General features: G+C 43.9%; 1 protein-coding gene across 9 annotated transcripts in view; it reads left to right on the forward strand.

The window, feature by feature from the left end:
- The window catches only part of USP15 (ubiquitin specific peptidase 15), a 136686-nt gene that overhangs the window by 39435 nt on the left and 82901 nt on the right, over window positions 1–14350 (forward strand). For 7 of the 9 annotated variants that reach the window (XR_012904392.1, XR_012904399.1, XM_075930758.1 and 4 more), the window contains one exon: window positions 465–591. Coding sequence is in view for 5 of the 9 variants with exons in the window: in XM_075930758.1 (XP_075786873.1) it covers window positions 465–591 (127 nt within the window). In the remaining 4 variants the exon portion in view is untranslated. Of the gene's footprint in view, window positions 1–464; window positions 592–991; window positions 1125–14350 lie in introns of those variants that run through there. The other 2 variants (XR_012904403.1, XM_075930783.1) reach the window with 2 other exon arrangements.

The following is a 14350-nucleotide window of genomic DNA, read 5'->3' on the forward strand; positions in this document are numbered from 1 at the left end:
CTTTTTTAGTAGTACAAAATCAGAATTTTTCAGTATGTCATGATTTAATATATGGAACTAGCAAATTGGTTCTTAATACTTTAATTCGGACAAAACAGAAAAACTGAAAAATTTATAAATTTATTAATGTGTATGTTGATTATAAAGATACACATTTATATGATAGGTAAATATATATGATGTTTAGTATTAACATAGGCACATATAAAATTCACAGGAAAAGATATAGTTGTCATAAAATCCAACTTTTTAAGTCCTGGATATTTTCTGGAAATGTTCTTACGGGTATTTTATTTCTGATATTTGGCATTCATAACGGGCTTAATGTAATTTGTACCTCTTATGTTCACTGAATTTTTATTAGTTTCCTCTAGAAGCTTCTAAAAACAAGTACATGTAAGTATGTGTATCTAAATATATTTAGATTTCATAGCAAAGACTGATTTGTTTTTTGTTTTTTTCAGGTGGTTGAACAGGGTATGTTTGTAAAGCACTGCAAAGTAGAAGTATATCTAACAGAATTAAAGCTGTGTGAAAATGGAAACATGAACAATGTTGTGATACGAAGATTTAGTAAAGCTGATACGATAGGTATGCACAATTTTTCCATATTCAATATCTGTAAATATCTGAATTTAATAGTACTTGAGAGTTATGTCTTAATTCTGACTTTTAGATATGTTTTATCTATAAAATTTCACAAGGATGAAAAAATAGATGAACTATGAGTTCATTTTTTGCAACTAGTAACAAGATCAGGGTTGTTTGAATGAAAAGTAGAATCTGATCACTCATTAAATACTTCTCTTAAACTATAATATAAATAGCTTTTAGATTTTAGAAATCTGGCATTTTGCTAATGACGATAAATAAGCCATTGATGTAACAATGGAAACGTTTTTTTTTTTAGAGAATAAACATTGGCAATTTTTTTTCTTGATAATTTTCAGCATGTAAAAATTATAAAGCACCTTTATTTGTTTTGGCTTAGTCCTTGATGATGAATAGTGTCGTGGTGGGAGTGAAAGATGCACCAGCGTGAGAACGTATTGAACTTTTTTGGGACATCATTGTCTAAAGGTGACTTCAAAGGGAGAAAATTGTGCCCATATTTCTTCTTTGAGGTATATAAAGATACCTTCTTTTATGATGACAAGTTGAGTGAGGGGATATCTTTTATTGGACCAACTTTAGAGAGAGAGGTTTTCGAGCTCATACATTATTCTTCTGCAGGTGTGAGAAACAAACTCAGTGTTGCAACAAATAAAAGGTGGAACAGATTTTTTAGCATATATACCTAACACACATTTCAAGTGAGCATTTAAGGTAAAGTGGTCCCAATCATGGAGAAGAAATGAAGGAGATGAAAAGTGAAGTGAGGGATTATTAGAAGGTCATAGATAGTTGCAATAAGCCATAAATCTAGTTTCTCTATTCAGTTTGTTTTTAGTGCCTAGCAAAGTTATCAATTAAAATTCCTAGGTTGACTTTTTGAGGATACAATACTTTAAGGATAAAGGACTAATAGGTGAGATAGAGTGAGTGCTTAGTAAAAGTGTTCACCCACATGTGATGTGATGTAACTTTTTTGTGGCAACTTACTGTGAGGTTTATATAAAGCTTAGATATGGTTTAGTCTATTAATGTTGCTGAGACACACTTATGAGAAACTGTAGGCCACTTAACGTTTGTGAAATCAGTTACTGATTAATTTTATTGCAGGCTTTAATGGAAAAAACTAGACTGCATGAAAGCCTGTAAATTGCTTCAGTCTTACTTAGGTCTTTGTATCACTACTAAATCATCTTATGTAGTTCTTCAAATGATTATCCGTGTGGATTCCACTCTCTGTACATGTGCATCCCATGCACATGAAATCTGATTCCTTTAGACAGCTGTCTGTTGGGGTCATGCCTGCGCTTCAGATGTCTTCATCCGCTCTTTTATGCACACATACAAGGGTTTATGCATCTCTCAATTCCTTCTTCCCACCTGTGGTGCCCTAAATTTTCCAGCAGTACTTTCCTCACTGTGTGTGTTACTCTTGATGTGTAGTTCCTTGCCATTGGCTGCATGTGTAATAATGTATATGCACACTATATTCATTTCTAGTTAGGGATTGGTACACTGAACACTAAAATCTTTCTAGTGGTTGTAAGCAATAGGACAGAAGAAAAATTCAGAACTGCCCATGGTGGGAAGTATTAGTGCTACTTAATGATTGGCTTTCTTGGTACTATTTTTTAATTTATTTTATTTTAATTTTTATTTCATGATCTCTTGCCTAGGAGAGAGACAGACTTTTCCAAGCAGTATCCCATATATTGCTGTTGTTCTTAAGCATACTGAGGAAAATTAGAGTAATGGCTCTCAATCTTTCCAGACTATTGTACCCCTTTCAAGAGTCTGATTTGTCTTTGAACTCTCAACTTTCACCTTACTTAAAAACTTACAAAGCAAGACCTAAAATTCAAGTGTCACCACACACTGTTACTGAAAAATTGCTTGTCTTCTCATTTTTACCATATAATTATAAAATGCACCAATTGAAATATAAATATTGTATTTACATTTCATTGTAAAGAGCAATATAAACAAATAATTGTCTATGAAATTTTAATGTGTAATGACTTTGCTAGTGCATTTTATGTAGCCTGTTTTAAAACTAGGTAGTAGGTATATAAGTTGATGTACCTACCCTGGAAGACCTCTGAGTGCCCCGAGGAGTACACAGACCCCAGTTGAAAATCACTGAATTAGAGAAAGCGACAAGGAGTCCTGTGGCACCTTATAGACTAACAGATGTATCGGAGCATAAGCTTTCATGGGCAAATGCATGCATCTGACGAAGTGGGTCTTTGCCCACGAAAGCTTATGCTCCAATACATCTCTTAGTCTATAAGGTGTCACAGGACTCCTTGTTGCTTTTGCAGATCCAGACTAACACAGCTACCCCTCTGATACTTGAATTAGAGAAGCCATCTAAATTTGTTCCTTCTCAAATATTTATAGCAGCATGCCCGAAGAAGTTTGCATTATCACAGTCCTCCAGTCAGGTCATCTTTGTGAGTATCCCAACAAGCTGAGATTCTACCCTGAGCTCAAGGCTACGTCAGTTAAGAGTCCCTAGTCGTTCACCTCTGCTGTATCTCTGGACAGAAAAAAGGACCATGCTAAAGATGACACAAGGCTCAGGTCACTTGTCTTAGTTTCAACCATCCAAAGACCAAAGGGGGGGGGGGGGGGGGGAAGTGCCCTCGGGTATCACACTAACAACTAGTAAGGAAGAATCCGAAAGCTTCTGGACTGGGTTTCGCTCAGTACAGATTCTTAAACATCAACCTTGGTAGCGAGTGTTTTGGTACCTGGAAGATTCAGTACCCACTGCTTCCATATTGATTCCTTTGGAACATGATCTTTGATAAATGATCTTTAATACATTTTAGATTTGCTTCTCCAAACTGAGTGCATATACAGTGCTGAGTTATTTAACTGTGAGTCCAGTAGAATGGCTGTTTTTGTCTTGAGAGATATCTAGCCCCACCTCTGAGTTGTTGGCAGGGGCAGATGAGGATTTCACGGGGCCCCCCCTTTGACACAGCGCATGTGCGGTGGCGCCATGGCACATGCACGGGGCTTCTTGAAGCGCGGGGCTTGGAGTGGCCGCCCCACTCGCCCTGCCCTATATCCGCCCCTGGTGGTTGGTATGCAGTCGAAGGAGATTGTCAAGGTTCGGGCTTCCCCTCAGGCTTACAGCCCAATCATCATCGGGGTCGCCTGCCCCAAAATCACCCCCCCTTCCACCCGTACTCTTTAGTTCAAAGTCTCAGGCCGTCCTGCTCTCCGAGTGCTCTCCCCGATACCCGACGGCTCGGGCAGCCCTCCTGCCGGCCCCTTGGTGGTGCCGGACGTAATCCGGGGTCTACCTCACTTCAGGTTCCAGCGCGGGGTCCTGCCTGCCTGCCAGGACGTTCTCCTCTGGGCTGAGATTCAGCCCGCAGCTTGCCGGTCCCCCTTCCTCCCCCTCCCCCCCCCGTGTTGCCGTGGGCTCCTTCCCGGGCCCCTGTCCTCGGCTTCGCCCCTGCTCTCCTTCTCCTGTCACTCCCCTTTTCCAGGCTGGCATCTCGGCTTTTTGAATCCCCCTCCAACCCTAGCCCTGCCCCTTTACCTCCGGGGCGCAGGCTGATGATGTCAGCAGGTGTCTCTGCCCAGCCGGCTCCCCCAGCCCAGACGGTACACGCGCATTGCGATCCTGCTCGGGGTTGGCAGGGGGAATCCCCCTCCGTGCGGGTGGGCTCCTTTTCCGTAGCTTCCACCCCGCCCCTCCCCTCCCCCCCCCGGCCCTGCGGGGGGTTGGAGAGTGTGAGGGGCTGAGACCTCCGTTGCATCGGAGCCCGGCACACCGTCACAGAGATACTTCTGGCACTGATTTCATTCCCTCAGAGATGGGGCATTCCTGATTAAAACAGTGTTTCCTTGGAGGAGGTTTACTCCTTACTCTATCCATATGGGACTAAGAAGGAGTCACCCAGTACGTGCCTCTTTACCTTCCTAAGGTAGCACAATGGGAATCACCAAGGATTCTAGAAGGGGCAGTAGGAAATTATCGGCAGTTCATAAGGAACCCTATTGAATGTCCTGATATGCAGCTGTATTCACACAAATCTGCACAATCTGCCATTCTAGAGTTAAATCTCCTTCTCCAAAGAGTCATTATGGATCAACCAGATCAATTAGTGCAGCCTTGAAAAGGAGGAAGAAAGTGTTGAAGAGCAATGACTGCAAGAGGAAGAATAGCTACTCCTCTCAGCAATCTCATCTTCCCCTGATAAGGGAATAAATCCTTGTATACCTGCCTCAGTTACTAATTTTATGGCAGACACACTGGATATACCAGCAGAAGAAATCTCACAAGCTTCTAAATATCTTGCATTTTTCCATTCATGGCAGGTTTGTCACACCAATAAATCAAAGACTGTTTAAGCCTGCGAAAGATGTGCGGTATCCATCACAATCAATACTGGTCAGATTAAAGCAAGCAGACACAGAAGGCACTAAGTTCTTTCCAAAAAATCTAAATACTTTTTTTTCCATCCCACTCAGAAACGGGATCTCTTGTTGTCACCACTGTCCAGGAAAAAGTCAGAACATCCCAGAGCAAAGGATTTGAAGATATTCAGCCTCTTCAGGCACAAGGTGTATTCATCTCTCAGCATCTAGATGCATGTGGCTAATTATGAGGCTGTGCTTTCCCAATATAATTACAATTGAACTGGGATAAATTGTCTCAGATTGTATATGAGTTACCATAGGAACACTGAGAGGAACTAAAAGCCATCATGACTGAGGGGGAGTTGGTATCCTGTACTTCTCTGCAGTCTGTGCTTGGATGTATCTGGCAGTGTAGCATATACTTATGACCAAATAGGTGGCAATGAGAAAATCTTTCTTACTTTGCAAGGAAGTTAAAACCACAAATGAGATCCTTTCCTTTTAGAGCAGTGAACTTTTAGTTGTAAAACAGATGAGGGTGTCTGTTCACTAAAGTACTGTAGGGTGATTCATTGAGTCTGCTGTACATTAAAGCCTCAAGAAGGAAATGAGCAAAATGACAAATTTTCTTTAGATGGTTTCCCTTTCCATATGATCTTCAGTATCTTCTTCTGATGCTGCACATCTGTGTGTTCACTTACACAGCAGGTGTGATATCAGCTTCAAGAGCTTGCAAAATCTCTGGAGGCTTTTTTTCTCTGCTCTGATGCTTTTTGGTAACTTTTTTTTATTTGAGAAGCCTGGATGTGGATCACCTTGGATCAGGGAGTCCTGGAGATTGTAAACAAAGAGGTAGTCTTCTTAGTTCCAGTCCCTTCCATACTTCTTTCTCTGTTCCATTTCAGGAGATACACTTACAACAAGAAGTGGACTCCCTTCTGTGGCTTGAGCAGTAGAGGCAGTGTCCTCCGAGTGCAGGAGAAGGGGGGGTTTATTCCCATTATTTTTTCTTACCGAAGAAGGAAAGGATTGGTATCCTATTCCAGGCCTTTTTCTCAACAAATCAGTCTGTCTCAAGTTCACAGTGGTGACTCTGTCTTCAGTAATGGTTTTATTAGATCTTTAAAACCGGTTCAAAGATCTCAGTCTGCACAGTGACTGCCGTTACTTATGCATTCATATGGCTAATTGCAAATAGCTCTGATTCTTAATAGGAAATCTCACTACCAGTCTGTGATCCTATCTTTTAGTCTTTACACAACACTGAGAATATTCACCAAGTACTTGGTGTGGCAGCTCACCGAAAAAGACCAAAAATGCAGGGTTACTCAGATCTAGACGAGTGGCTGATCCAAGGAAAATCACTGCAAAAGGTGACTGATTCAATTTAAATGCATTTAAAGAACTTCTCCATTCTGGGTGTAAAAGTTGTTGGAGAAAAAATCTGTGCTCATACTGATTCAGAATCAAAACATGCTCCACTCTTAGTGTTAGTGTGTCCTCATGCTGGTGACCGGAGATTTTTCTAGCTGTGTCCTGCCATGCTGCACATGTACAGTAACATATCATGCTATGGCGTCTGTTAGGCGCGCATGCAGTGTGGCACCTCATTTCCTTCTCTCCCATCCTCAGCAGCAGACGGAGATCCCAGTCCGTTGTCCTTGCTTCAGCCTAACCAGCAAAAACAAACAAAAAAGTTAAACTTCCTCAGTTTTCGCCTTCCTTTTTCATTGGAAAAAAAATATTTTTTCCTCTTTAAAAAAAAAAAAAGCCCTAGTTTTTTCTTCTTTATTGTTGTTTTCTACCTCAACATGTCTGATTCACCAGGCTTCAAATGTTGCGACTCCTCTTGCAAACCATGCCAGCATCTGATGGCCACTCCTGCATCAGGTGCTTAGGAGAGGGACATTTGGCACAGAAATGATCCCACTGCTCGAACCTCACAGCCACAGCAAGATGGGACCACGCCAATAGATTAAAGATCTTTCTCTGAGAAGTCTCTGCAGCCTGTATGTGATGACTCTCTACCAAAACCCAAAGACATAGATAAGACCAGAGGTATGGACAAAATTTGTCCTTCTATCCCCTCTGACCAGGCAAAAGTGAAGCCCAGGGTTTTCCCAGCTAAATCGCTGCCCCCGGTGCTGAGCTTATCCAGAATGAGTGTAGGTGACAAGCCTAGCACCTCCAGCATGGCACCAGCGAAGCAAGCCATGCTGCACAAAAGGACCCACTCAGAGCCCAGATATAAATCAACGTCACCGTCTTCCTCACCCAACGTGCTGACCAAACTGCATAAGTCAGCACCAAAGACAGTATCAGAGGCAGCACCAGACACAGACCCATAAAGGTCCCTCACCTACATGACTCCTCCCAGGGCACTGACATCAACTCCATCCTCCGTACCATCAGCACTGACGATGGTGCAGACTAGCTTGGCACCACACAAAGACCATCTTAGGCATTCCACAGCTCTGACAGGCTGCAGATCTTTGGCACTGCATTCTCTGGCATCTTTGGTGCAGTCAGTTCACTCGCCTTGCTCTCCAGCCCCATCTCTCTCTCTCAGCAAGTGTGACACGGGCCAGCACAGCTGCTTCTCATCTCAGCACTCGTCTCCCACGCAAAGCTTCCTCCATGGGAGTCTAGGTCAGCAATTGGTATGGGCACCATTGGCTGTATTTGCCTCCACTATACCCCAGCCAATGGGTCCCATGGTACTCCTACAGGAACTATCTTACCACTCCTTCAGCACTGGCCAAGATACCAATATACTCTTCCTAGCCTACACCGACAGGCATGGCACTGAACTCACCAGAGCATCCTCAGTCTGGGGAGGAAGACTCGCATTCAGAGGGGGGGAAGATAGATCTCCTCTACACAATTTGTCTTTGTCCCCAGACAAAGCATCAATACCCACCATTCCACCTCCAACAGCTTACATCAAACAGTGCCAGGAGCTTTTCAAGAGAGTGGCCACAGCACAAGAACTGGATCTTCAAGAGGTTGAAGAAAAGCAGCACAGAATCCTTTGTATTCTCCAACCTGCTTCCTCTTCTAGGGTCACATGCCCCATGGATGAGGCTATCCTAGATCCTGCCAATACCATCTGGCAGATGCCTGCATCTGTTGCACCTACCAACAAAAGAGCTGACAGGAAATACTTCGTCCTGGCAAAGGGGTTGGATTTTTTTAATTCTTGCACGCACCTCTTAATTCTCTGGTCATGGACTCAGTCCGGCACAAGGCAAAACATCCCAACCTCAGGTCCACTCCCCAGGACAAAGACCATAAACACTTAGACATCCTGGGCAGAAAGACCTATTTGTTGGCAATTTAACACTGAGAGTAGAAAATTACACAGCATTGTTGGCCCAACTATTCAAAGCTCCAAGAGCTCTCGCAGTTCCTACTGGAGCACAAACAACCCCAACTGTACAGCACATTCCAAGAGGGCCACATGATTGCCTGTACCATCCTACAATCGATGATGGGTGTAGCTGACACTGTGGCCTGTACATGGCTGCAAGTGTCGGGATTCTTCTTCGAGTTCTTTCTTATGTCCATTCTACTAGGTGTGTGCACGCCACGTGCACGACTGCTGGAACTTTTTTACCCTTAGCAATACTCGTTAGGCCAGTCAGAGAGCCCCCTAAAGTGGTGCCAGTAGAGCTGCGCATCTATACCCCTGCTGGCCCCAACCTCCCTCAGTTCCTTCTTACTTTCTGTGACAGTGGACCAGAAGGCTTGTCTTGCTCTGCGAGATTGCCCTTAGTGATTAGCTATCTAGTGTAAATAGTTGTCTTCCTTAGTTAATGTTAGTTCTTTGTTGTGCATAGTTAAGATGTTAGAAACACTCATTGCTCTCCCAGTTGCGGGGGGGTGGGAGGGGAGAGGTATGCCGGAGCCTCAAGGCTTCAAACCATGCCAGCGTTGTTCTAAGCCTATGCCCCGTGGGGATCTGCCCAAGGATTGTCTAAAGTGCTTGGGTCTTGTAAAATCTGCTTGGGAATCACCTAGTGGAATGGACATAAGCAAGCACTCGAAGAAGAAAAGATGGTTACTCACCTCGTAACTGTTGTTCTTCGAGATGTGTTGCTTATGTCCATTCCAGTCCCGCCCACCTCCCCTTCGTTGGAATATCCAGCAAGAAGGAACTGAGGGGGATTGGGCCCAGCACGGGTACATATGCGCAGCTATACCGGCACCGCTCTAGGGGGCTCCCTGACTAGCCCAACGTGTACTGCTAAGGGTAAAAAAGTTCTGGCAGTCGTGCACATAGTGCACGCACACCTAGTGGAATGGACATAAGCAACACATCTCGAAGAATAACAGGAGGTAAGTAACCGTCTTATCCCATGAGAGCTCCAACAGAAAGTTGAAGACCTTCCCTTCAACAGAACCAACCAGTTTGCAGTCAACACAGATGAAGTCTTTCAGTCCACGAAGGATTCTCGAACAACCTTAGAATCCCTGGAACGTACAAACACCCCAGAAAAGGCAATGGTATAATACCTAGTCATGATCCAGAGAGCCGTACAGATGCCAACGTACGACTTTAGACAACAGAGGCACAAACCTCAATACCAATAGCAGTCTCCCACTTGCCAACCTTCTACATCCAAACAGCAAATTTGAAGGTTTGGTCGAGGGCCCAGAGAAATCCCTACTGTTACACCAACAGTACCATCCAACCTCCAGTTCCCCTGTCGGTTACGGTTCTTCCTACATCAGTGGACTGAAATGGTATGAGACCACTGAAACTTAGGTTACGTCTACACTAGCTCGTTAGTTTGAGCTAGGTAGGGTAATGAGGGCAAGCGGAGTTGCAAATGAAGCCCGGGATTTAAATATCCCGGGCTTCATTTGCATGTTCCCGGGCGCCGCCATTTTTAAATCCCCCTTAGTCCGAACTCCATGTCCGTGGCTACACGCAGCATGGAATAGGTAGTTCGAATTAAAGATCCTAATTCAAACTACCATTACTCCTCGTGGAATGAAGAGTAGCAGTAGTTTGAATTAGGATCTTTAATTCGAACTACCTACTCCGTGCTGCGTGTAGCCGCGGGCACGGAGTTTAGACTAAGGGGAATTTTAAAATGGCAGCACTCGGGAACATGCAAACGAAGCCCGGGATGTTTAAATCCCTGCCTTCATTTGCAACTCCGCTTGCCCTCATTACCCTACCTAGCTCGAACTAATGACCTAGTGTAGACGTACCCTTACAGATCATCAAGGTGGACTAGCCTCTTTATTTCAATTCCCCCCTCTTTGTCCCTTTTCAGGGACCCCTGCCATGTGTAGTGGAGGTTATATTCACTCTATTTACTGATAGTATTCAGTCTGTTTGCTTTGCTATGTTGTATGTGATTCTACTATCCTGTGCTGTTCTGTGGTAACTCTGTGTGCATGCCTCAGTTTCCCTGGGCACTGCAACACTATCTAGATGAGGAGGGGTAGTCTGGCCGTGACTCACTGAGGAAGTATGTTTAGCTTCTCACATACCAAATAGCTGGGACTCTCTTGTAGCCTGAGCCTACGTGTGAGACTAAGTCTGGGGACACCTTTGCCCCAGGAAGCTAGACAAAAGGAGGAGGTGAGGGTGACCTGCAGGAATAGACTGGTTGCTCTTGCCTGGCTTAGGAGGTAAGGAGGGGGTTTGGAATAGGAAAGGGGAATAAGGGCCAGAGCCCCTTCTCCCCAAGATGGATTGTACTGAATGTTCCTGGTTCCTGTGATACGCTGTATCTCTTGAGAACCCATAAACTTTCTGTTCTGTTTATGGACTAAGGGTCACATCTGGATGGGGGGGGGGGGTGCAGGGTCCAGTGACTCCCCAACACTCCATGACAGTGGTGGCAACATTAGGATGGACTGCACCCTGTGAACAGAGCATTCAGTAGTACGTGACTGGAGGGCAGTAGAAAGAAGGGGGGCTTGCAAGAGCCAGGCATGCTGAAAGCCCTGGAGAAGCGGTTCCAGGAAGCATAGGGGCCTATGGTCTAACCTGAGTGTGATCCTTGAGAAGGAGTGTCTCTCTTCTCCCCTCCCTCCCTCCCCCCCCCCCCCCCCCCCCCGCCCACACACCGACGGGTTCTGCCTGCAGAATGTGGGGAGTGGTCCCAGGAGGTTTTGACGCTCAAAGAGGTAGCACACTGACGAGATTCTTCCTGGAAATCAGGGGGCGCTACATGAACTGGCCTGTAAGTCTGCAGCCCTTGGGAACAGTGGGGAGAAGGCCATTAACCATCTCATTTGGAGGGACATTGTTGAGCTGTGCAAGGAGAGAGGGATGATGATTGGAGGGTTCAGCAAAGCCCAGCTAATTGACCAGCTGTTAGGGAATGATTCCTCCATGGAGCTGGTTCCTGTCCTAGCTGGGAGAAGCCAGACAGTTCCAGGGTCTGTGCCACAACTGAAAGGGCCCAGTGCCAATCTTCTGAGATGAAGTTGGCTCCTACAGAAGTGTGACATGGAGGCGGTGGGAGTGCTAATGTCATAGCCGACATTTTATTCCGGAGCAGGGGTCTGGACTTCCCTAGGCCACTGGCTAAATGATCCTGCTCAGTTCGCTCTCGAAGGGGGGAGAGATGTGATGTAGTGGGGATTATATTCACTCTGTCTGCTGATTGTATTCACTCCAGGGATTCTCTACGCAAGACTGTCACTATATTACAGCATATTCTAACCTCATTACATTTGTGGTCACAGACGCAGAACATGTTGCACGAAGTACCCTTCCAGCAACCTCTTCCACAGTTACAATTATATCTGATGCTTCTCTCATGGGAGGGAAGGTATCATCTTAGAGCTCTCACAGTACAGGGCAAATGAGCTCACCATGAACAGATACTTTTCATCAACCTTCTTGACCTCAGGACAGTGTGATATGTGTGCCATCACTTTCTACTATTCATCACCCACAAGTCAATCACCATCATGACAGAAAATGCAGCTACCACTGTGAGGAGGAAACATAGGGTAATGGTGGTTGGAGACTCTTCTGAGGGGAACAGAGGCACCCATCTGTATGCTATGACATGACATCTCTGGAGGTATGCTGCCTGCCAGTGTCTTAGATGCTTGTGTACCAATACAAGAAGGCTGGGAAATATGGAGAAAGAACTTGAAGTGCTAATAAATAAACACAACTATGACACCGTTGGTATCACAGAGACTTGGTGGGGTAATACACACAATTGGAATATTGGTATAGAAGGGTAAAGCTTGGTCATGAAGGATAGGCAGGGGGAAAAGGGAGGAGGTGTTGCTTTATATACTAAAAATGTACACAGTTGGATTGAGGTGGAGATGGACATAGGAGACAGACTTGTTGAGGATCTCTGGGCTAGATTAAAAGGGGTAAAAAACAAGGATAATGTCATGCTAAGGGTTGACTATACACCACCCATCCCAGCAAGAGAGTTGGATGAGGCTTTTTTAAACAACTAACAAAATCAGGATTTGGTGGTGATGGGTAACTTCAGCCATCCAGACACTAGTTGGGAAACTAACACAGCAGGGCACAGATTATCCAATAAATTCTTAGACTGCATTGGGGACAATTTTTTATTTCAGAAGGTTGATAAAGCTACTGGGGGGGAAGCTGTTGTAGATTTCATTTTCACAAATATGAACTAGTTGAAAATTTGGAAGTAGAAGGTAGCTTGGGTGAAAGTGATCATGAGTTCACAATTCTAAGGAATGGTAGAAGGAAGAACAGCAAAGTAGAGACAATGGATTTCAGGAAGGCTGATTTCAGTATATTCAGAGAGCTAATAGTTAAGATCCAATGGGAAGGAAGACTAAGAGGAAAAACAACTGAAGACAGTTGGCCGTTTTTCAAAGGGACATTATTAAGAGCCCAAAAGCAAACTATTTCACTCTGTAGGAAAGATAGGAAGTATGGCAAGAGACTGCCTTGGCTTAACCAAGAGATCTTACATGATCTAAAAATCAAAAAGGAATGGTATAAAAAGTAGAAACTAGGTCAAATTACAAAGGATGAATATAAGCAAACAATGCAATTATGCAGGAGCAAGATTAGAAAGGCAAAGGCACAAACAATCTCAAACTAGCTAGAAACATAAAGGGTAACAAGACAACATTCTACAAATATATTAGAAGCAAGTGAAAGACCAAGGACAGGGTAATCCCATTATTCAGTGAAGAGGAAGAAACGAAACGAAAACAAGAACCTTGGAAATGGCATAAGTCCTTAATGATTTATTTGTTTTGGTTTTTGTCAAGAAGATTGATGGTGACAGTCTGCCTTAATGCTAATAGAAATGGAGTAGGTTTAGAAGTTGAAATAAAAAAAAAAACAAATTCAAAATTACTGAGTGAAATCAGATGTCTTTGTCACCAGGGCCTGATGAAATGAATCCTTAAAATACTCAAGTAGCTGATAGAGGAGGTATCTGAGTCTTTAGATATTGCCTTGCAAAAATCGTGTAAGTCGAGAAGACTCCATTTGGAATCTCCATCTCTGGAGATATTTAAGAGCAGCTGAGAAAGACAGCTATCAGGGATGGTCTAGATGATACTGGGTCCTGCCGCAAGGGTAGGGAACTGGACTCGATGACCTCTCAAGGTCCCTTCCAGTTCTAGTGTTCTGTGATGTTATGATTCTGTGAATACTGGAAAAGGACAAATATAGTGCCCATCGACAAAAAGAGAAATAAGATCAACCCAAGAAACTGCAGACCAATCAGTTTAACTTCTGTGCCAGGGAAGATAGTCGAGCAAATAAATAAGGAATTCATCTGCAAACATCCGGAAAATCAGGTGATACATAACAGCCAGCATGGATTTGTAAAGAACCAATAATGTCAAACCAATCTGATAGCTTTCTTTGATAGGAAAACAAGTCCTTTGGATAAGGGAGAAGCAGTAGATGTGGTATACTTAGACTTTAGTAAGGCATTTGACATGATCTCAGATGACCTTCTTATCAAAAATCAGAGAAATACAACCTAGACGGGGCTACTGTAAGATGGGTGTATAACTGTCTGGATTACTGTTCTCAGAGAGTGGTAATTAAGGTTCACACTCATGCTGGAACCGCATAACAAGTGGGGGTTCTGCAGGGGTCAGTTTTGGAACTGGTTCTTTTCAGTGTCTTCATCAGTGATTTAGATATTGGCAGAGAGAGTACACTTATTCAGTTTGTAGATCATACCAAGCTGGGAGGGGTTGCAAGTGCTTTGGAGGATAGAGTCATAATTCAAAATCATCTGGACAAACTGGAGAAATGATCTGAAGTAAATAGGATGAAGTTAAATAAAGTCAAATGCAAAGTACTGCACATTTGGTTTCATACATACAGAATGGGGGTGACTTTCTAGGAAGGAGTACT

This window comes from Pelodiscus sinensis, chromosome 1 (assembly GCF_049634645.1).
Source record: "Pelodiscus sinensis isolate JC-2024 chromosome 1, ASM4963464v1, whole genome shotgun sequence".
Lineage (NCBI taxonomy): Eukaryota > Metazoa > Chordata > Testudines > Trionychidae > Pelodiscus > Pelodiscus sinensis.